Genomic DNA, 24710 nt, shown 5'->3' with positions numbered 1-24710 from the left:
GAATATTGGATTCTTTCACTCCCTTTCCTTGATTGCACTGATGAAAAATTTTGTTTTGAAGTCTGCCAAATTAATATTTACTAGGTTAATATCAGTTCCAAATCTTATTTTGAATGGGTGACAGATGTACAGAAGAACTTACTAAATAGTGGCAGTATAGGAAATAAAATGAATAAAATGAGTACTAAATATCTACCCCCCCCCCCTTGTCTGGCTACCTATGAGAAGTAGTAACGAATACTATGAGAATAGTCTCTTTACAGAAAAATTTCTAATAACGAAATTAAATTTTCTTTGACAATTTTAAGGACTGCCCTATTTTGGTTAATGTGAAATTACAGGAATCTTCAAGTAATGGTCAGTTATTTTCTGTTTCTGAAACTATGGGTAGCTGTGATTTTCATAACTGATCTGATCCCTCATGATCTAGCTTCATTTCTATCATAGAAGTTTTTACTCCTCCTTGTGACTTGAAAATTTACATCCAAGATAATGCCATATTGTTAATTTTCTAACTAGTTCTAATTAACCAAGTTGAGAAGACAAGACCTCTTCCTAAAAAAATAATTCCTATTTTGAAAATAAGTGGTATTGAAAGGAATTGTTATCCTGAGAGACTGTGTCCAGCTTCAGTTTATTTCTGTAAAAACTTTGAATTAATGTGAACCTTGCAATTTTAGGGAATATATCCTTATAAACATATATTGTTTAAATCTGTAAAAATGCAGTTTATTTTGCACTAGCAAAGTATGTTTCATTGGAGAACAAATAAATAAGCACTGTCTGTAACACATACTTTGCACTTTATTTTCATGATAAATGCTCACAAAGTAATTTGTATTTGGTAAGTACAAGCATGTGTTTTCATCACTCACATAACTGAGACAAATTATTATCTGCCATATCTTTATAGAAAACCTTTTTATTTGATCACAAGTAAGCAACTTCAGAAATGGTGCTCTAACACTTTCCATACACTTGTAAAAAATAAAAGAATTTGGGACCCTTTCATTACAAGAGTATATTGAAGAGAGATGTTTTGGGCTTTAATAAGGCTGCTTTCAAAGATATTTTAGTGTTAGGTACACGTTTTGACACTTAATTATGGATTCTTATCCTATAAACTTTGATACAAAGTTGTTGCTCATTACAACAGTTCTTAATTTAACAAAACTACAAGAATTTAAATTTCAAAACTAAAGCCTGCCTACAATAAATCAACCAAGTGTTCCCAATAGTTGCCCCAAATCTACCTTCAAAATTTTCCTTGCATGTAACCAAAGGTCAAGTGGACAGTTGGGAAAAGAAATAAAATTTCAGTTGAACTTTTTCTTTGCATGTGGTAAATTTCAGCCCACAGAATGTGTTTTAATACATGCTAGTTTACAAATACAGATCTGTATTAGCTTTGGAGTTCAGTAAGTTCTGTTAGCTTTGTCAATGGCAAACTTGTTTCTTTTCTTAATACTCGTAGAAAATCAGCATGTGTTTTGCAGCAATGAAAACTGGCATTTCCAAGGTGGTGACTTTCTGCAGCGTCAGAAATGTGATAACTTTTTTTTTTTTTTTACCTCAAACAGGAAAACTAATTTAAAGATCTATTTATGCTTAAACTTCTGCTGTGGATTTGCAGGGTGAAGACTATTTTAAAAGTATGATACCTCTCAAATGCTGGAATTGGCTCTGTCTTGTGAATGTTTTTATTGCAATGTTCTCTTTTCTTTTTATATTTGCAGATATTTTGGAAAGAATGATGGTTTAGACTTGCCCATGTTAGCAATGGATGTAGCACTTTCTCCTGTGAGAACACAGGAACTGGATCCCATGCCTTCTGATGCATCTCCCATGCTTATAAACATGACTCCTACAGTGGAAAGGGATGGGGAAGAGGACGTAATGAAGGAACTTGATTCTGGACATCAGTATGAAAAACCTCCTCCTCTCCACACTGGGGCAGATTGGAAGATTGTTCTCCACTTGCCAGAAATTGAGACGTGGCTTCGGATGACATCTGAAAGAGTCAGGGATCTGACTTACTCTGTCCAGCAGGACTCAGATAGCAAGCATGTGGATGTGCACCTAGTACAGCTAAAGGTAGGATAAAATCTATATTGAAGACTTTTAAGTGAAGGTGGTTTCCTCCACTACTGGCAATGCAAACAAAAGGCCTTTTCCTATAAGTGCTGTAGCATGTCTGACAGCCTGTGTTTAAAAAGTAAATAAATCTCTTTCATGGGGATAACTGGAAGTGCATCATTCTGATTGCTTGCGACATTATTTACTCATCGCTTAATTCAACAGTCATAAGCACATTAATAAACATGTTCATGCTCCATGGGCGATAACTTGCAGTTGCCTGACTGAAAGTCTGCAGAAGTGCCCAGAAATGTTCCCTCTGATTTTAATGGGCTTCAGTCCCTAAAACTCCCAAATCTGTGTTCTGGTGAGCATGGCAGCTCATTTGAAAACTAAGGTGGTTTCAGGGACAGGAGGAGAAAAGGCCTAATATCTTGCCTTTCAGTCATGTAAAGGTTACATTCAAGATTGAATTCAGATGGTACTACAGACAAAATGGTAAGCACATGTAGAGTTTTTTAGGTCTGAGTTTTTGTAAGAAATATGAATTGATCAGATTAGAGCAGTCACCGCCAATGAAGCAACAGGTCTTTTTTTTTTTTTTTTTTGGTCAACAAGACAATACATTACCAAACCTGGACTTTGCCAAAAAAATCTTTTTTTAAAGAGAAATAGCAACAATCCCCCTTACCTCAACCCAGCAAGTGAAAACAAGTCTCTTTTAAATTAGTACTACTGTTTTGGTCCCAAACTTAAATTTCAGTGTTGAATCTGTAAAAAATTTTAAGGAAATTCAAGGTAAAATTCAAACAAGCATTCTGCAGAACTGTGTGCATGTGTTTGCATGGCTTGGTCTGCTACAGCAGATTAAGCATGCTTTTGAAGGCAGCAAGCAACCTCCAAAAATAGCAAGCAAATGTTATCTCTTCAGACTGAGCTGTCTTCAGATTTCTGCATTCTGAGGCCTGTTTATGCAAACATAATTTTCCTTCATACTCAGCGCTATGGTATTTTATGTGTTTATTTTAGGACTGGGGCTTTAGGCTATCTGAAAATATAATTCTCTGTACTAGCACTAACCGTAGAACAATTGTACAGTAATCAATGCTAACCAAATAGAGAGCTAATCTGGAGTTTTTTACACTCCAGCCATTTTTTTTTGAAAAATCTTGGGGAAACATTGCTAGCCTTTGATAAGGCTATGTCCAGGACATGCAATACCCTCTTAGGAATTATGTCTAAAAAATGTTTCCACAGGCAGACTTAAACAGACCTTGCTGGCGCCTGTGCCAGTTCAGATTGGTTTGTGGCCATAGCGGTACAGAGCTGATTTCAAAGTGAAGAGCTGTAGAGACTTTGGAGTATACTTGCACAAGACTTTGGGCCAGCTCAGAGCACAGGCAGAACCGATTTGCGCCTGCTTGCAAAAGAAAGATATTCTGTACGTATAGCTCACCTTCCTTCATCCACCAAAATGTTTTATTTCCAAATGGGGTCAGTGAATTAATAGCAATCCTTACAGTTTTCTTCTTTTTGAAGTTTATTTGTGAAGTAGTACAAGTCATCAGTAATTCATAAAATACTTTCCTAATGTTTTTTCCACGTAAGCAATTGCTGTATTGCCTAGGGATTGTTTGTGACTAGGAAGGGATCTGGTTAATGCAATTGTAAAAATGGACAGAAGACTAATGTGAAAGAATCTCAATTATCTGGCCTGTCAGGCGGGGAGGGCCTGTCATTGAGGTTGTCAGATATTCTATATACAGATCCTGGACTCACAGAGAAGTGCTGTCTTTCTGTATATTTATATGTGTGTGTCTGTGCATGATCATGACTTGCATTTGAAGATATAATTATGAAATATTTATGTTTTCCACAAAGTAAAAAACAAAAAAAACTTTTAAGAAGATCTTAAGTAGCAGTGAAAAGGCCAGCAAAGTGTTTACAAATACATTATGAATACAGATCTCCTGTAGCCTGTTTGCCTTTAAAACTCTATACAGCCAAGAAAGAAATAGGATTCTGAAAAAGCAGATGCTGCAGAAATGCTTTTATTTATTTATTTATTTTCAGACTTTGTATTCATTTTGGATTGTGTATTCTTGTATCCACTTGCATTCTATCACTTCATGAAAATCAGCTAGGCAAAAAAATGTGATGGTGGTGTTATTTCTGGTTAAAAATTATTATGACCATACTAGTGCTCTAGGTAAGGAATTTTAGGCCATAGTCCCAACTGTATAAGATGAATAGAACAGGGTAATCCCTGCTATGGTGAAGGCAATTGACATCATGTTCAGAGAAAAGGAAAACATGTTCATCATGAATATAATGAACTAATTGCACCAGAAGCTAACTAATTGACATTAATAATTTTAAATGCATCATGAGAAGAGAGCTATCTTCAGGTGATTTGTGTGTGTGCACACGCACACCCTGGAAACCAGGATGAGAGAAACAAAGTACTCCAAATACTGATTTTAAAAAAACTTAGCTGCTTTTCATAATTAATATTTTTAGTAAACAGAAGTGCTATAATGCAATCACTATATGAAAGCAATACATCTGCAATATAACAGTTATAAATTTAATAGAAATAAAATAATGCTATTACGAGTGTTTAAAATGTCAGGAAACAGTGTTAGATGACCAGCCAGATGAGCACAAATCTTACCCATTCTGCAGACTAAGTTGCAAAGTAGTAAGGTCACACCCACCTACCGCACCCCACATGGAAACCTCAGCATAAATATGATCTAAACCTAGTCTAATTTATATAGTGTGATTATAAAAGCCAGTCTCATCTTGTTCTGTGGTCAGTTTTAGCTGCTGAGGTGGAAAATTCTTTTTTTAATAGACTCATTTTAGATGGTTTCCTCTTTTTATTTTTTTTTTATTTTTATTTTTAATCTTCTGTTGCTGTCTCTTTGGTCTAAGTTAACCTCAAAGCCTTCCTTTACAAAACATTATATATATAGTGTATCAAGGCCTCCTAAAAAGTCTAAAAAACATCTATAATTGCTAATACATGCCTTCTAGCATTCTTTTATAGATTTTCTATTTGTTCTTTATGATTAGGGACAGTCTTATTCTGTGCTTGCACAGCAAATCCATTAAAATAGTGGGATTTTGGCCCGTGGCTGGGGCTAAAAGAACATAAGAAACGTACATAATCTCATGCAGATCCTCCTTCTTTGATTCTTCTTTTATGCTCTGATTAATTCTTGATAATTCTCTGTAGGATTCTTTCCAATTGAGCTAGGTCCTTCTGGAATTACTGTGCTCATACTGGGCACAAGGCTCAAGGTGAGGCTTCACCATTGCGGAGCAGACTAGAAAAAATATTTCTCTAGTTTTTTTCAAACAATATGTCCCACTACAGCTTTTTCTTTTTCTGAAACAGCAGGAGGTGGTTGATTCATGTTCAGCTTGTGATTTACCATAACCTCGCAAGTTCCTTTGCTGCAGTACAACCTATTCATGTCTCTTACACATTACTGGTAAAAGTGGCTCTAAACTTTTGCATGAATACTTTTGCAATTGTCCGTTATTGAATGGCAGCTTTCTTCCTTCTCAGACCATTTCTCCAATGTACCCATGACATTTTCAGTTCCATACCTGCCTTTTTGGTATGTTTGAAGTACCTTCCCCGGTGCCATATTAGTGTCATCTGCAATTTTAATAAGCCTTCTCTCTACTGCTTTGTCTAAATCATAAAGACAAAAATGAATGACACAAACTTGAGACAAAAGTCCCTAACACAGTAGCTGCAGTATATAATTTTTGCCCTATAAGTGCAGCAGTAATATTTTTTCATTTTTTCCATAGTTTGTTTTCCTCAGCTAGAAGAGGCGCAATTCCATTTTCATGCAGTTTTCTACTAGTGTCAAATGAGTAAAGCTGATTTCTCTGGCTGTCAGTTGGCCCGTGGTGATGGGGCTGGTCTTCGTGCCATAGGAGACTCTTGTATATTCCTTTATAGAAAAATTGCTTAGCCAACAGGTATCTCTTTTTTTGTGAAGATTTACTCTGTATTGCTGTGTGACATCTGTCTGTGTTGCTTCTCTTTTTATCAAGAATGCTGTTTCCTTTTGTGACTTGTTCCCTTGAGACCTGGGTGTTTGCTGCCAGGCTCTTTTCTTGTTGTGAGATATAGAGCTTTGCTAGCCGTCACTGATCCTTTGAGGATACTTGTTTCGCTTCTTGTGATGCCATCTCTCAGTATTACCCAAGCAGCTCGAGCGAGAGGCCAGTCCTGTGTTGTCCCATGGAAAATTTGCTGGAAAGCTCAGCTTCACAGGAGTACTTCAGTACGCTAGATGCATGAATTGTAACTCCGCAAGGTCTGGAATGCCTTGATATTAGTCAGTTATCTAGCCAACAGTCTTAACTCAGGCTGTGCTAAGGTACATTCACATCTCTCTAACACATGCAGTGTAGATAATACTAATTGCAAATACTAGTAAGAGAGACTTAAATCCTTCTTCTACTACAAGCAAATGCGGAAGCATTTTTCTCTGAACTTGTATTGTGCTAACCTGCCGAGATGCTCTCATGATCCATTTAGAATTTTTAATCTGAATAAAATATGCTAGCTGTTATAGCCAGTTTCTTTCTTGGAATCTTCTTGAGGTCTGATTTGAGTTTATATCTCATTCTGCTTTGCTCTGTATTCCTTAAACCTCTCAGGAAGGTTCTAGTCTTTCTTCTCATTGATCACTGCTTTCTGTCTCATACTTTGCAAAAACTGTCATTTTGGATGATCTGGTGTAATCTTCACTATTTGACATGTCAGTTAGAAGTTAACTCATTGTGGAGTAAAGCACTCTTCCACCACTTTGACTAATATGTCTCAACCATGTATTGACATACAAACTGACAAGCACATCCTGTACTCCATTAGGACTACAGGAGGACTACTCCTTCGATCTTTGCAGCCATTTATCTTTTCTCTCTTTCCATGTACAGAGATTTCAGTAATCTTTTTCCAGATTATCTGGGTCAGCCTCAAACATCTCCTGATTGGAACTTCTGTCTTTCCTCCTGACTCCTTGCAGCATGATCTTCATGAATGTTGGATAGAGGTCAAATATCAGGTAGCCACAATTCTTTTGCTACTTCTGTGCCCACTTTTATGGGGCCAAAGAATTTTTAGTTGCCTTTCTTTCCTTACTTAAATCCTGGATAAGAGGAGATTCTAAGGCATTATCAGAACAAAACATTTCAAGGGCATTAGTTTCTAATATATCTTCAGTGAGGTTTAAGTTCTCCTACTTTTTCTATTCTGTTACAAATGTTTTACAAAAATGTAATGATTATGTTAAAGAAATCAGCTTAAACTTGCAAAGCACCAGAGTACTGAAGGTGTCTGTCTCCTATCTCCTTTCAGTTCAGTAGGTGCCTGCTGCTTTTATTGAGTAAGGGTAGAAGGCTGCACCGAATGACTTCTCCAAGTCTTTTTCAACTTATTTTTTATATCAGTTCCTTGAGAGATCAAAAATCAAGTTTTTGAGATGCTAAAATAAATCACTCAAAACATAGCTGAGTTGTGAGGATAATGTCAGCAAATTGTTCAATTTATTGTAATTTGGAACTCTGACCTGTCTTTGTCATAAGCTGTGAAAGGAAGCAAATGCCCTTTCCTTTATGCTAGTAGCATTGCTGAAGTACCTCATCTACCACAAGTCTGTCTTTCTGCAACACTAGAAATGGGGCCTTTCTTCTGAACTTCGGTTCGGTGATTCTCAGTGGCTCTATTATTCAGAGGTTTGTGACGGCACACCTCGCTTCTGCGCTTGTATCGCTCAGACCACCCGTTAACTAAGGGCACAGATGAAGTTTTTCCGGAGTCCAAATTTCTGTATATGATATTGTAGCACAAATTGGAAAGGTAGTGGGGGTCTTCCTGTTACCATAATGTAACTGATATTTTTCAAATGGTCACAGAAGATGTTAGGGAAGATCTTTACAGAAGGATGTTTGCATGAAGCTCCTAACAGAAGTGTGGAGTGCTTTATCTTGACAGACGGAGGCTTGCCACAAGAGATGCCATTATACTCAGCAAGTGAAAATAAAACTTTGATTGGACAGGTGGACTGCAACTTTGTTCAGCTGTTTTGCATGCAGCCAGGATATGATGCTGATACTTCAAATGAAGAGTTGATATGCAGATTTATGAGTAATTATTCACAATGAGCTGATGGGTAATAATGACTTAAATTCACAGGGCTGTTTCTGAGAAGTCTTCCAGATTTATTTTACAGCTATGATTCATAAAATGGATTTCTCCGATCCAGAATAGTTGTATGTCTTCCATGTGTGTGTTAGTACAAGTGCCTATAAAAGCATACATTTGATTATAAAGTATCACCTGTAGCTCAGCAGAGATAATCTGAGGATCAACAGTTGCTGTGCACAAATCTGTGGAAGTGCTGTTATTTGTGGAGAGTCTCAGATCTTGCAAACAAGTTGAGAGAAGAGACCCTTGAAACTACCTAGAGCCAGTAGTGTGGGAATTCTTTGATTTTGGCATTATTAACATTCATGTATTTGAGGTCACCTGAAGTTGCATATGAAATAAAATTAGTTTAAAAATCACTGAAATAAAATTCAGATAACAAAAATGAACCTTTAAAGCTTCTATGTGCAATGTGGCATCTCTTCCTGCCAAAAAAATTTTCAGTTTTTGAGAGCTATCTTAGGCTGTCTGTAGCTTGAGAGGATGGAAAGTACACAGCAAAAGCTCCTAAAATGAAAGTAGACAGTAACTACAGGGAGGAAAATGTAACTACTACTTTTGTACTGAACTAGCTAGCTAGTCCTCCACTTCTGGGGGCTTATTATTTCGAAAGGACTCTCTGTAATGACACTTGATCAGTTTCAGGCTCGCTGATCCTGTTAAAGCTATAAGCTTCTCTAAGCAAATTCATGTCAAAAGTTTAAAGTTTGAAAGAGCTTGAACACTTGAGTCCCCTGAGGGGGAAATGTTCTCCATGTTATCAAAAGGTATAAATAAAACCAAATTTGTTGAAGAATATTTTTAAAGAACACTTTCTTGAAGTTTTCAGTGTCCACTGAGATTTGAAGCACTTGTAAAATTATTCAAAATCTTCAAACTCCTTATTAACTTCAGATATATTGAAGAGATATAGTCAAAGGTTCCCTAGGGACTTCTTATCACGAGTTTGCTAATAACACTTCAGATCTCTGTTCTCTGTTTTATATATACGATATTTTTGCATTAGATTAATCATTTAAAGGGAAATATATACAAAATTAGTTTGCTTTTATACCCCAGCCTTTGGACAATTTTCAAAATCCCATCTGAAATCTAATTTGATGACAGGTCATGTGTTTGTGAAGAACTTAAACACCAAATAAATAGTAATATGACTATAAGCCTGTCATGTATTATATCACACTTTGTGCACAGCAGTCCTAAAGATCTGATAGTGTCTTCATGGATTACATGTAGCTAACTACAGATGTGATGGTTGTTTTTTATAACCAGACAGCTTAATATAAGTACACCTTAGCCAGAAATATGCTACCTAATTGGCTGCAAATTAAAAAATCTCTGCTTATTGGAAGTATGGTGAAAGACTGGAAATAAATTTACCTACACAGCACATTGTTAGTGGAATATATTTATATAAACATGTAAAGTAGGTTTATATTCCACTGGTATCAGTGAAATATATATATAGCTCTTTTTGGAGAGGAAAGAGCATATTCTAGCTAAATCTGTTGTCAAATCCTAAACTTTATTGTGCAGTTGTCCCAACAGCCTCATTGGGCCAACTCCATATACCTAAATTTATTTGTCTACTATCTAAACATTTATAGGATTTATTTGGGTAAAAATAGATCCATTGCAGATTGTGTAAACTGTTTGTAAGGTCTGGAATATTTCTTATATTCTTGTTATTTTTCAGATCAAATGCATTATGTACTGTACAAATGTCAGGCAATCATAGTGACTACAGCAGCTGATCTGAATATAATATAGTTTTATATTTCTATTTTGCAGAACATATTTGCTATATGTATGAGTTCTACGCTTTATGACCACGGGATTTCTTACTCCAAAGGAAGCAATTTGGTGTTTGAGAAGGTGTATTTGCTTTGACTTTGACTCTAAACAGCTCTGTGGAATGAAAGCATTCGTAGGGTAATCAAGTGTAAATGCTGGTAAATATAGTTTAACTGTTTCAAACAGTGGGCTTTGTGGGGCGTGCCCTTTTCTCACAGTTCAGGCTTGAATGCAAAACAGGTGGGCTTATCCAGTTTTCTTTTCTGAATAGGTGAGTGGGCCTACTTTTTGTTGGGGGTTTTTTTGGTCCCCCCCCCGGCCCAGTGCCCAGAGCACAGTCCTGATTTGTAGAAGAACAAAAAATGGAAAATGTGGAGTACCAGAAATAACTTTGATTTTTCTCAAAATCTATTTGTTCAAACAATCACAATTTTTAGAAGTCTTCCAACTTTCATGGCACTGCTTACTCACAGCATCAGTCTTGCTCAGATTGACATTTTTAATGGAAAGATGTGATCTCTTTACCACGGTCTAACATGCTTTACAGCAGCATGAAGAGAGCACACGGCTAGTGGTGCTGTCATACTTTTTTGACTTCTGTGAAGCTGATAGCTCTGATTTATTGGCAGTGCACTTCAGTTGAAGTAATGAAGAGTGGTGTCAGTAACAACAGATAATAATAGCACCCTGACTTTAACTCACACTATTCCTTCTCTAGATAGTTCCATAGGAACAGAGGCCTCAGATGTTGTGTGCAATGTCCATCTATTTTCTCAGCTTATTGCTGTAAAATATATAGATTACTTAATGTATTGAGAAGATAGGACCTGGATGAACTAACTTTGACAACCAGAATAGTGATATTTATCTAATCTGAGTTTGGCTAAAACTCCTCAAACAGGTAATTTACCTTTGGTTCTAATTGGCTTTCTGTGAGGGCTCATGCTTCTGCAGGCTCTTAGATGTTTTTAACTTCAAGCACTTGAGTGTTGCCACTGAATATATCAGTTTATAAAAACTCAGATAATCTATTTCTCTTCAGTAACCTAGAAAAAACAAACACTAGCATTAATAATTTAATTGCAAATTGTGGTCTAGTGTAGTTGTAGTTGTTATTGCCGTTTTCAAATAGAATTTTGTCTTCAGTGTTTTGCTAATGCATAGTGATACTTTTTAAACAAAGCTTTTAAAAACAATGGCATGTTAATGCATCATTTTTTTTAAGATGGATTTAAACCCTGCAACTCTCTAGTCTAACAGAAAATGTCTTTTTCCCTCTTCTGCCAATACTGTACAGTCTGTATAGATACCATCAACTTAAACCAATTTTCTTTATGCTATTAGAATTTAGTAAGCAAGTGTATTGATATAGCTTGTATTTATGCAAACCCATGGTGCTTGGTCTGCATGGATGCTATGGGAGGCATAATATGAATACAAAAATAGCATACATATTTTACTGAAGATTCAGCTGACTTGCAAAGCTGTGTTGCCATGATTTGAGGGATCAAATTAAGATGAAAGGCTGTTAGTTAGAATACAATAAGAGGATGAAAGAATTGTGTATGGGGGAGGAGGGGGAGGCAAAAACAATAAGAAATTCTTATTTGGTATTGTATCATTCCTGCATGGAAAAACAAGAATTCCCTGGCTTGTCTGCTGATACATGCATCAAGGGAATGAAAGTAGCTAAGAGCGAGGAAGGGCTTAACTGGTAACCCCTTCAACCAGGACCTGAGTGGTAGTGGAGGAACTGGCTTGCTTACTGTATCAGGATAAATGAATAAATAATAAATGGAGTAGTGTGTGCTGGATTTGTTTTAGTTTGGGCTTGCTTTCCAGAAGAGCAGGGAATGGACCCCAGCAAAAATGACTGGGGTGACTGTTCTTGTGACAAAGGACTTGAATAATTCTGGGAGGGTTAGAAGATACCAGCGCCAGCTACCCCTTCTGCCTCTCTTCTCAATGCATATTGCTCCTACTTTACTATATGCTAATACAGGCTTTAGAAAAATGAGCCGATATACTCTACTAATGGGCTCTGAAGAAAGATTAGAGTAAATATTAAATTCTGCACAGATGTTAGCTATTATGACCTTTCTAAGGCTCTGTCATAATCTGATTCAAACACAAATGTTTACTGGATATAATGAGCTTTTCAGTATGATGAAAAAATGTTGTCTCTTAAGTTATTGTGCATATTCATTAACCAAAACATTTGCTAGGGAATGTATTTTGTTTGGAATACATGCATATGATGATGATAATAGCACCTACTGATGTCAAAATCTGCTGACAAAACCTGAATTAATACCAGATTGATGGTATGAGTAAGGTCTAGGAATGTCAAAATTTTCAATTAGAGGCCATTAATGTTGCATTATATTTTTATTTGAAGGTGAGGATTCCAAAGGGAATTTTTTATTATGGTAGCTGTGATTTTGTTGAATTATTTATATACATACACATATATACATACATATATATATACACACAGACATACTCAGACACCAGTGCTAAATAGACTCCTGGGCTTTTTGTTTCTTGAGGATTGTTTAAGACCATAGCTTAGAAAGAAGGATATTATGTTTTATAACATGCATCTAGTTCTAGTTCACATTGTGAACTATTATATTTACAGACATTTTCTTGCTTTACATATTTCAATATGGAGATATTTCTTTGTGGAGGTATTTCTTCTAAGTCATTACACTGGCAGGGTTTGTTGTTTTTTCACTTTATGTATAATTACGTTTTAGAGGTATGTAAGAACTATAATATGGCATAAAGGAGCAGTCAAAGAACAGGCACAGAAAACTGCACAAAATGTAAGGAATTTTCTAGCTGGCTTCATTATTGCTAAAATTGCCTGCTGGGCTTTTAATTATGAGAGAGCTGACAGAAGAAACTTCGAGTTGTGAGATGATTGCTGTCTGAAGGCCAGAAATACAGTATGGATATTTCAGTAACCCAGAACTCTCATGTTTCAGTAAGAAGTGTAAACAAGTACCACAAGTTTGTGATTTGAAGTATCTTTGGATATTTGCCTCTTGAATTGTATGAACTTTTCCTCAGAATAAAATCTCTCTCTATATGGTTAACCGTTAAAGAGCCTTCTGTGAGTTGATGTGATCTTTGTAAACCAATTAAAATCTCAGTCAACAAACAATTAAGCACAGCAAAAGGTTGTTCTGTATTTTCCTTTGGAGAAGACAGATGATGTGTCTGTATATCTGTTTATAGTGTTAATTGAAATGTAGTCCTAAGGATGGGCTTACTCCTCCTGCATCCCCTTTCCCACGTATTTTCTACACACTGAGTTGCCTGCTTTGCCACTAATCTCTGATGCCTTGTACCCACGCTGTGCCGGCGTTGTGTGCGATACCTCCTGGAGGACTGAGCTGCAGTGTGCGTGCCCTTGCCCGTACCTGATCAGTCCTCTCGGGACAGTCTGGGAACCGTGCTGGACGCTGAGCTTTTCTTAAGGACTGCTCCAGAGCTTGGCCTCCTTGTTCCCACCTAACAACTCCAGCTGGCAGCAAGTCGGGGCACCGGCGGAGGCTCAGGCTCTGGTGTGACTGACAGCATGGGTATAATGATGTCAGCTTTTTCAGAAAAGGATATGAATACCGACTAGATTTTTTTTCTGTCTTGGATTGTCTCACAATTCCCCGAGTTGCGTGTAAAGAAGCATTAGCAGCTTTACTGATCGTATATGTGTATGTAACAGTTTGAATCTGAAGATTTTAATGCATTCTGAATAACACTCTTAAATGAAATTGCTTGGAGGCAGAGACAGGTGATCAAGCTTTCTCTCTGAACAGGAGCCCAATCATTTACGATGGACTGAGTAGCAAGTAAGGAGCCGAAATAAAGAAGAAAAGGAGAATTCCCATCTACTAGTTCCATCTACTAACCTTTGTAACACTCTCCACTTTCTCCCTGTAAGTGATTCCCTGGAGGAAGATTACAGTCCTTGTGGAGTCAGTTACGATTCTAGGCCTCACAGTTCAAGGGATGGAACATGTATTTTTAAGGGAGGAATGTTTCTGTTTCTTTCTGGAAAATACATACAATTTAGAAGGCGTAAAGTAGCATTGCATTAATGATTGTAATGCTCCAAAGTTCTGATGGACCTTAGTGAAAATTTATCAAAGTGTGTAATCTAGTCTGCTAACACTTTGATTTCTTTCCTGTTGATCTGTGTATTTATTTTTCATAACAGTAGCTGAGAAGCATATTGTAACTTTGAGTAAATTGTACCTTTTTCCTCCTCAGTTGGCCCTGCAGGGGTAGCTGCCCTTAACAGTGGTTACATACTTCAAAAGGGACTTGAATCAAGTTATGATACACAGTCTTGTCTTCTGGTGCAGCCCTTTATCTGTGTTCTAATGAATACAGTTGCTTCTGATCACAAACTATGTAGACATTCAAAAGATAAGAAAGCAAGTGACCTTTCTGCAGAATAGGCAACTTAAAGACAACGCAAACAACTACTGCTAATGTCATAATGTCAGATTACAATCTGTGTCAGGTAATACATAGGGAAAGGATGATTTTATATTTGCCTTTCCAATGTGATTATGGTCTGACTGTGATTGTGGCATTCTGAAATAAGTTCATATTCATCATTAACCTACATATATGCATGTATATCTGTGTATATATACATGCTTGCAATACCATCAAAGAAATTCAGTGCCACTATTACCATAGTATTTGTATATCCATTTATTCCTCATCCACTCTGCTTTTTCTCCAGTTCTTCTCAATTATCTCTTCTAAAATATTTGACTGAATGTAACAGTTCACTGTAGTAGGTCATTTAATCTGCTTGTATTTGTGTGCAAGATCTCTGTGCTGGTGGTTAGCCTCAAGCTGAGCTATAATTTGGTAATTTGTCTCTTGTTCTACATAGGTATTGATGGCTATTCTATGTCTATGTATCTATTTAGTACACTGACAAAATAAAAACATTATCTGACATGACAGAATATTGAGTACACTGTTTAAATGGGTAACTCCACTGAAGCTAATTGCTCACATGTTTGTTATTGAATCAGTTTAACCACTGATTATGTAAAGCAGAGTTATTGTCACCATTTTTGGTGTCTTTATACTGTCAAAAGAGGTGATACCGGAAAAGTGACCTCATCCTGTGCAAAGAGCTAAAAAAAATACAAGTATTCAAAACCAGTTCTTGTCCTCAGACAGGTTTCACAGGCAGCTAAACCTGCATTTCTGGGTAGGAATGGTTTGGTTGGGTTTCTGGAGGAGTCGAGAAAGACTGAATAATTAAGAGGAAAGATGGAGGGACCAAAGCTGTAAATGTAAGGTGTGTTAAATCAGTCAAAAGAGGGAGTGGAGAGCCAAGGCTGCAGATTTGTGGGGAGCTGAAATGAAAGAAGAAATTTAGCTAGCTAGATGCTTTATGCCTCAAAATCTGGTTACTTTCTGTGTAGCGCTCCATGTTTGCTGGCTGGCATAGAAATAAAGTCTCTTTGACACTGGGTAGCAAGAAGTACACTCAAGGAGTAATGTCATATTGTAAGTGGTACTAACTTTAAAATATCCAAATGACTCCCAGAGTGACAGAGACAGAATTGAGCTGTTAGGCCTATTAACCTATGTAGGATGAGCAAAATGGTTCATACACCACTCCTTCCCCTTGCATGGCTGGAATTTGTCTTTCTGTCCCAGCACTGTCCAGCAGCTAGAAGACAGTCATCAAATGCAAGTATGTGAAAGTGCTAGCCTGCTGCACTGTAAAGTCTGACCTGAAATACTAAACTGAATTTAATTGTAACTGAATTACTAAACATTTTTCTTATTTGCTCTTCAGTGGTTATTTGAAGGTGCATTTTTAAGAAGCAAGCAGGGTTACAAACCTTTTAGTTCAGTCTGGGATTTTTGGTAATACATGAATTTCATGATCCGGATGTTTAGGAAAAACATCAATTATCGTGAAACTCATGATAAAATAGGAGGGATATTTTTATAGACAATGCAATAGTTTTTGTACAGATATGGCACCATTTAAGTTATTCTGTGCTTTGAAAATCCTTTGTGCTTTGAAATTTTTACTTATACAAATGAAAGACTGAAGATGTCTTGAAATGTAAGATTTATCTGAACACTGGGCAAGGAGGACTTAGAAAAATCGAGGGGACAGGTAAAGAGAACATGAGTAGTGCAGAAGTACACCAGAGCAAGCGTAAGGCTCGCCTGTTGCGGACTGGAGAAGCAAGACACTCGGTCAGTGTGATGTGCATAGAGGCTAGGAAATGAGTGGCGCCAATGAGTGTGGAGTGCGTGGATAGTTGCACCCCCTACGCCTTCCCGCTCAGGAAGGGTCAAGAGCTGCATTTGCTGTGCTTGTGTAATGTTTGTATGGTGATGCTTAGAAATGGAATGAAAACTCAAGAGAAAATGTTTCTTTGGTGAAGTCATTGGGAATTCTTTCATAAGCGTTTATAGGGACTTCTTGAAAGTTCAGGTACCTGGTGTAATTGTCAAGACAGAATAGTTTGTTACACACATTCATTTCCATCTCCATCACCAGTTGCAGGGGCCCCTTCTCTGCCTATTTTTCACCTGGGGCTAGCATCTTACCTTGCAATGGATAATTTTGGTACATTGCATTAAATCAGCAAATCTTGAACAGTGTGCAACTTCCTGGGGGTTCTTGTGTATGATGCACACATATATAATCTTCTCTTCGAAGAGTAGTTTAAATATCCACACTGTGAATCTCAACCAGCAGTTCAGCACAAGGGATTAATGCAGAGTTAAATAGGAAAAACATATATGGAAAAGGAGCTAATTTCTCAAAAAAAATTGCATCTTAGGTTATCAATAGCATTGTTTTCAAAGAAACACAAAATATTGTCAATGATGTATTTCTTTCATGATTCAGGTGGAATAAATAAGGAAACTTAAGCATGTTTTTTACTACATTGCAGTTTAAATGTTTTTGATCTCTGTCTGAGATCTGTGAGAATGGCTTCCAGGACTCAAATCTCTCCGCCAGAATCTTTCTTGGTCCTAACTGCGAAAGAAATGAACTATAGAATCTCTTTCTGTATATCTACTCCTGTTTTCTATTTCTAGTTTTTAATGCTAAGGAATAAATACTTAGAGCATCAAACAGTTTGAATGACAAAGATTTCATAGTGAGCTCCACTGCCATTCAAACCACTGTCTTCAGTTTTGTAGTTACAGTATTTGGGTTTTGTGAGTGACTTTTGCCTCAATTCTTAATTGTCAGCTGAATTTTCTTTGCTAATATGTTGTCTCCTATTAGGGGATATGACAAAGCTATTAAATCAGAATGACAGAGCAACAACTAGCGTTTGTTGTAGAGGTTGCTTGAAAATGTATTAAGGCAAAACCCAGATTATATAGGTATCTCAGAACTGCTGGAAAAGAGCTTTGTTGCCATATGAAAGAATAGCCGAGGGGTTTTATTGGTTAAAGTTAAAAATCAGCTTCTTTGCTAGCTTTATTTTCTAGCCTTTATTTGGTTTTCTTGTCCCTTCTGCTATATCTTTTTCAGTTTTTTCTTCTCATTTTTGTTTTTCCAAGCTCCCGTCTGATTCTTCTCCTTTGTGATTTTCTTCCTGTTTGTTCTTCACCAAAGCGCATTGCCGAGTCCTCTTGTGCTGCCATGCTGCATTGCTACTTTAAACAGCCCTTCTTTCTTTTTTTCTTTCTTTGTCTGGACCAAAGCCACGTTGTGGGGAGAGGGCAGGAGCCTGCCAGAGCACATGTCTGAGAAATCCTCACTGCATGAGAAATGAAGGAGGGAAGTAGGGAACAATGACATTCCCTGCACGTGGGCCAGACTTCCTTCTGCTGGCATTTTTTATTCTGATTTAATGCATGTTCTATGATTGTAGAAGAGTAAATGGATTGTTTAGTTTAAAATCTTTAATATATTCTCTACTAGGTTCAAAAAATAAATACACATATTTGAGGGTGTAGGGCTTGCTGCTGCCTCAGTATCTGGCATGATCGTGGTGTGCTTCTGCAGCAAATCAGATTGTCAGTGATGAGCTGCGTGTTTGGCTGGCTATGTGTTCAGGCAGTTCTGTGTTACTAGAATCTAATCTTGTTGACTTTAGTGGAGGTTTTGTGCTCTCTGTTGAATCTTTACTTATTAGAGATCAAGATTCACCTGTTAAAATTGAACGGATATCATTTTTGTTTCCTTGCTGCTTGAAAAATCTGGCCTTGAATAAGAAATGCAATTGTTAATATTTCTAGAGGCAACAAGGCAACTTCATTTTGGTAATGAAAAATGGGAATTGAGAAGCAAATATACGTTAGAAGTCTACTAGGATCTTTAGCATTCTCCATTAAACTGAAATTATTAAATGCTTTGAGTCTACTTAGTAAGGCCTCACTTCATCAAACTGCCCTGTGCAAGTAGACTTTACTCTTCTGCAGAACCCAGCTGCAGCTGGGAAGCTACCCAGGGCATTGAAGTCCACTAGCCCGGGCCAAAATGAGCAAAAGTAAAATAGCTACATGAAGTCGAAGCTTCTTCTGTTCTCAGTAATGTACACAAAACCAGAGAACTCTGTGCATTTAGGACATAGTTTTGCAAACACACATGTAAGTAACTTTGTGCTCTTAAGTAGCCCTGTTGAACTGTATGGGAACACTCAAACACTCAGATGTACAGTTAAAAAAAAAAAAAAAAAAAAAAAAAAGAATTGGAGTGTCTGTCGTATTAGTATGAAAATAATGTTTGTAATGTTTTTTCTTATTAACTTGTTTTTTATGAAGGAATAAAATGTCTGTATTGCATTGCACTCCTGTTAGAAAAATTACTTTTGCAAAGTGTAAGTTTTATGTCCTTTTGTATTGCAGGAAAACCTTTGTAATTTATCCTCTTGGTTCACTGTGTAGGAATATTTTTTAAAGAGATAAATTATAAGTTTCAAAAGTATTGTATTTGTGTGTAACTAATTTCATTTATTGTGCACATTCATTTTCTTTTCATTCCTTATTCTATTCATATGGCATTTGTGAAAAAGGCATACTAAATATAGTGTTCTAGAAGTCTCGAATTTCTGTAAAAATGGAGCAAAACATGAGAACCCAGAGCCTCTGTGTAATAGTATTTAATAACAATACTGAGTGACTTAAATATTTAAAACAGCAGTGTGACATTTCAGATGGGATTTCCTTTAACCCGAGCGGATCTCAGCTGTGGCTGCGCTGCAGCACCACCTAGTGCTCCAGGGAGCCGAAGGGGTCTCCCCGCAGCCGCTGCTGCTGCTTGCGCAGAAGTATCGCAGAAATACTGGGCTCATGCCCATGCACACAGCTATGGAGCACCAACAGTAATTCACAGGGTTATTTTTAACGTTTGTCTGAAAAAAAATTAGTAATGTGTCAAGCTTAACATAGTAAGACTTCCAAAATAAAATAGTTGATCTTGAAATGGTAAAGCTAACAGAGCTTCCAGAGAAGGGTGTGTATACAGTTATATTTGTAAATACTTATACTGGTATTCCCTTGAAATATTCAATTTCTGCAGTGCTTTATATGAGAAAAAAATGGCAGCCTGGCCACACTGCTGATGGGAGATGGTGTTTTACCTAAGGACAGCCCTGAAGAGCGATATACCTATATTCCCAGAAGTTTCTCTTGAGATGACAGAATTACAGCTCCTGCAGTTCTGCATGAGTCACTACATAAACTAATGTTTTAGTGGTTTTTATCCACTAATTGTAAGTTATTTACACAATATGAGTTAGCATTATCATACCCAGTGTATATATGATGTAACTGCAGAACAGATGGACACAATGTGACTTTTACCAAACTAACAATAAATTGGTAGCCAAATTGGGAATAAGAGGGAGAGCTCTTGGTCACTAGACTGCTGCTGTTATCACCTCACCCCCCTCTCAGGCTATTCCTAAGGCAATCTCTCTCTGCTCAATAGCATAGTTCTGTTACTGTTTTGTTTACATTTCACAATTTATTTTAATCCAAATATGCTTTTATATTTTAGAGGAAGCCTTATTACAAAGCAAGTTTTCTGGGAGAGGTGCAGCTATCAATGTATGACATCCTGGAAGCATACTGCATGTTGCATGATAAAACGTTAGCATCAGGAATGCCATTATACATCAAGTTAGACCTTAATGGATTTTGTTAACTTCTTTTGATAAGTTAATGACCATCTAAATATAGAAACAGGATAAACTCCTTTCTTCTAGAGCTACTCTTGATTTTCTTTCCTGCAAAAAGTAAGCGATGAAAAACACACAGGCTGAATGTGGAGCTCAAAAAGAGGTTAATTATATGAGCTGGCGCATATCCTCAAAAATCTGTGTGCTCTTTTTCTTATATGAAGCCCTATAAAAATTATTCATACAACACAAACAGCTGTGCACATCAAATCCTAGTAAGAAGTAATGTGAGATATGCAACAAAATACTGTACTGCTTTTTAGAGTGGGACAAATAAGGGGCTGACAGTCTACTGAAGCAGTGATAAAAGTAGGATTTTTGTATGCCATGTTTCTCCTAAATGTTTCCTTTCTGTTACCTTGAGATGATATGTGCATTCATTTATCTATGAAATAAAACTGTTTGGTCTTTTGTGCAGTTCCATTTCATTGCAACTCAGATGGACTGAAAGAACAGCTGAATAACTTGATATTGAAAACTTAAAGGTCATGAATATTGGATGTAACAGCTGCTTCCATTAAAAAAATGGTATGATGTAATCCCATTGCCTAGAAATGTCTGGAATGTGACAGTCACTTGGTATAAGAGAAGGAAAACCAATTTTAACCAGCCTTTCATTTCCTAGGAAAGACCATATTTAGAGTTTTGCATGATTGAATCCTTAAGAGCAAAAGCTAAAAATGTCATTTGTATAGCTATTTAATCTCTATGAAATATTAGAAATGCAGTTTAGAAAAGGAATTTCTCTGCAGTAGCATTACTCAGCTTTTGCTTTTTCAAAAGCATGATGAAATGGTACAACAGAAGTCTGACTCTACTTAGAAACTTTCAATTACAATATATAAATGAATGTGTCTGAATGTGTCAACTCATACTTTGTAATGATAACACATTAAAGATTTTTAATAGGATACCAAGCTTGAAAAGTGTGGGTAAAATCTGCATCTTCATCTGTTTTCTGTGCAATTCTGTATTAGAATAAATAGGAAGCCAACATGTGTGCATTCCAAACAGCCTCATTTAATTCTTTATTTTCTGAAAGAAAGAATTTGAAAATATAGGGGGGAACAGATTAAACCTTCAGCCTCTGCTGCCTGCAAGAGGAAGATTTGCTGTGACAAAGGGATGTATGATAGATATTCACTGAAAAAGTGATTTAGTTTCTCAATGACTCAGTTTGAATGCCAGTAATGAAAATGCCAAAGGCGGTATTCACTGGTATTTCATTTATGAAAAGGAGATGTTAATGTCTATACAATTTCTCTGTGCCTTGGATAGATGTATTTTTTCACATATTTTTTTCCAAAGACATTTAAAGCAAATGTAAATACAATAGGACCAGTGCTAGGGAAGGATTTGTTGTTAAACTCTATTTTTGGATTAAACTATAGTGATACTCAGGCTGCAAAAACTGTCATGTTAGAATTTATCTGTTTTGGTTTTGATCTATCTGATTCTAATTGATATATTTTCCTTCTTTGTTGATAGTGACATGGGGTGGTTTAGGTAAAATTTAGGGGAAATTGTGAGCAATTGCATAATGAAAATTTAGGGGAAAAGACAAGCAGTCTCTGCTATCAGTCTGTTAAATTCTGTTATCAATTGATTTAAACTTCATGGAGTTTGATCACTTGTCCACTCTGATATTTAGACCTGATTATATCACTGCAAGGGGATAAAACCATTTATCTATTCTGATACCTTCAAAACCAAAAAAACCCTTTTTTCTCTCTAAAAACCCAGAGCAATATAATATCATGCACTTATTTTGATATTTGATACTATTCTTTAAGTCCTGGGCAGAAGCCTGTGATGTACTCCATGCATAGCTGCACCTGAGTGGATCAGTAAGTATCACATAGACAGAAGATTGGAACTTTGGTTCAAACTCTTGCATCCCACTTGAGAATCAGATGCATAATGGGCTATAAAACAAGGGTTTTTTTATGATGAATATTGAGTCACTTACACAAACTCTGCACTGGCTTATAACCACCTCTGATTTCACTGAGAGAAAGCCCATTCTGGGTTTGAGAAACTTTTCCTGTCAAATGGTAGACAATTTTTTTTTGCAAAATTTTGATTTAAACTAATTTTTCTAGTGAAAACTATATAACTGGAAAATTTGAAACTAGTACAACTTACATTATACTCAGAGCTTGCTAAAATAGTAAAAGATCAGATTTGTTGTACATGAGGGTTGCGTTCTTAGTCTATGATATAAAAAAGTGAGTTTGTTTTTAAAAATATATATATTCCCCACTTGGCAAGCCATAGTATGAGGGGAAAAATGCAGGCATTAAACCCTAAATAAAAGTACACCACTGAAAACAGTTAAAATGGCATTACAAGTTTGAAATGAGAAGCCTTCCATATCTGATTTCTGAAACTTGGGTCTAAAAAAGCAAAGAACTCATTATTAAAAAAAGACCAAAGACATCTACCTAGTGTCTATAAGTCAACCCATGAGTAATGAATTTGGTTGTGGCTGTCACTTTATTGAATTTTTGCATGTTACCCAACCCTTCTAAAGAGTATTCGTATTTCAAGGAAAGTGTATGACTCAGTAATTCCACCTCTGAGTTGTTTTCCTTAGTGTCTTCTCTCTTTCAGATCTTCAGAATATTTTGCTAAAAGAAATGTCCTGTTGTGCTGAGCTACTAGGAACAAAGATTTTTCAAAACATTTGCCATGAAATCATCCAGCTCTGTTGAATTACCCAGTCCTTCTAAAATGTAATATTTGTTTACAGAAATGTCAGCTTATGTATATTATTCTGCTTACATCTGTTTCACTAGATTTTCGTATGCTCTTTATAACTTTACTGATCAAGATGGTAATCTTGCTCATCCACTCTTCAATAGACTACATGCCTTTCTTGTCCAGCTGTGCTGCTTTGTTCTTGGCTATAGCTCCCTCCTGGAACAGGTAGTGCCATCTGGGAGTAAAATACTAGATAGCAGTGCAAGCAACAGGTAGAGATGTGCCTCTTGGAGTTCCCGGATACTCAACAGGGGATGGATTTCCTGCTATTTGGCAGATATGAATCAAGTTTGAAAGACAGCGCTGAGCCACTGATCCTCAGTTATGCTTTCTCAGCAGTTTACAGACTGAGCCCAAAAATGGAGGAAGCTCTTGCTGATTCATAGCATTTCCTGGTGTCATGCCACTGTTACATATAAATTACACAACATTTTTAATTAACATTGAAAACATTATTTTATATTGTAAAAATGTTATAACCCCATTTGTATCCCATATATATAAAAGTAGTAGTAGTAGTGATATTTTCCTATGGAATATAAAATAATGAATTGAGCAGAAATAATTTCAAACAACTAATTTGAAATAATTTTGGATTTTAATAATGCTTACATATTTTTCATCTATGCTTTTCTTTTTTCTTAATCTGGACAGAGCATTTTGTATAAGATTGCTCTAAATGGCTTAAGCAGAACTAGATAATATGGTATGGGATATCATCTTGGAGCCCACACCTGGCAGCTTTGGCCAAACCTGGAAATGCTGCTTCAGTCCAAGGTTTCTTTTGCCCTTCTCCTAGTCCTACTTTGGTCTTTCGCTAAACACTGAAGCAAACACTTGCCTTACTGGTTTCCTGCCTGCCATTTTTGAATCAAACACTGTTACCCTCTTTTTAAAAATTGTATCTTATTTCTATAGAAGCTAACCAGTTTATATATTTTATGAATTTACCTAACATGGAAAACATAGATCTATTTTAATGCAAATGTTGAGATTCCCAGGGTTAAAAAGAAGGCTATCTGAAGGGGAAATATCTTTTGATTAACTTCCTTTTTACAGTTGTTGAGGGCTGTAAGGCTATTCGGCATTAACAACCCAATGTCTTCAGTATGTTTTCAATAAGTCTACTTATGATATTATATAAGAGATCTCTTATAAAGATAGTCTTCTGAAAGTAGGTAACTGTATCCCTGACATTAACATTCCCATCCTTAGCTCAGATTTCAGAGGTGTGTATGTGTTGACATGGGATGACTGCAGTATCCTTCTGACTGTATCCTGTCCCAAAGGTAATATGAACGGTCAGTTCATTCAAAAATTGAACTTGTGATCTATCTGTAGACTGTCTGCTGCTTATATTTTAAATTTTGCTATTTGGTATACCTCTATCAGTCAGCTTGTTGCTAATTGTTTTACTGACTTACTGTAAGATACTGAATGCCCTCTCAAGTTTATATGTAATGTAATATACTTTCAGATAGGACAAAATGCTTTTACATTGTTTTCACCTATGTATCTCAATATTCTTCACTTTCAGAAGTACTTTTGCCTCAGGTAAACTTTGCCATAATATCAAGGGAGCATTTCCATTGCACTTTAGTGATGTGTAGAAAGTTACTAAATGATTCGTA

General features: G+C 36.4%; 1 protein-coding gene across 3 annotated transcripts in view; it reads left to right on the top strand.

Moving 5' to 3' along the window:
* Positions 1 to 24710, top strand: part of AKAP6 (A-kinase anchoring protein 6) — a 289951-nt gene that overhangs the window by 56382 nt on the left and 208859 nt on the right. For all 3 annotated transcript variants that reach the window (XM_026095076.2, XM_026095075.2, XM_026095073.2), the window contains exon 2: positions 1737 to 2094. In XM_026095076.2, coding sequence (XP_025950861.2) covers positions 1771 to 2094 — 324 coding nt within the window. In that variant the 5' untranslated portion in view covers positions 1737 to 1770. The remainder of the gene's footprint in view (positions 1 to 1736; positions 2095 to 24710) is intronic.

This window comes from Dromaius novaehollandiae, chromosome 5 (genome assembly GCF_036370855.1).
Source record: "Dromaius novaehollandiae isolate bDroNov1 chromosome 5, bDroNov1.hap1, whole genome shotgun sequence".
In the NCBI taxonomy this organism is placed as follows: Eukaryota; Metazoa; Chordata; class Aves; order Casuariiformes; family Dromaiidae; genus Dromaius; species Dromaius novaehollandiae.
Note: the sequence above shows the minus strand (reverse complement) of the source record. Positions and strands in the feature narration are given on the sequence as shown.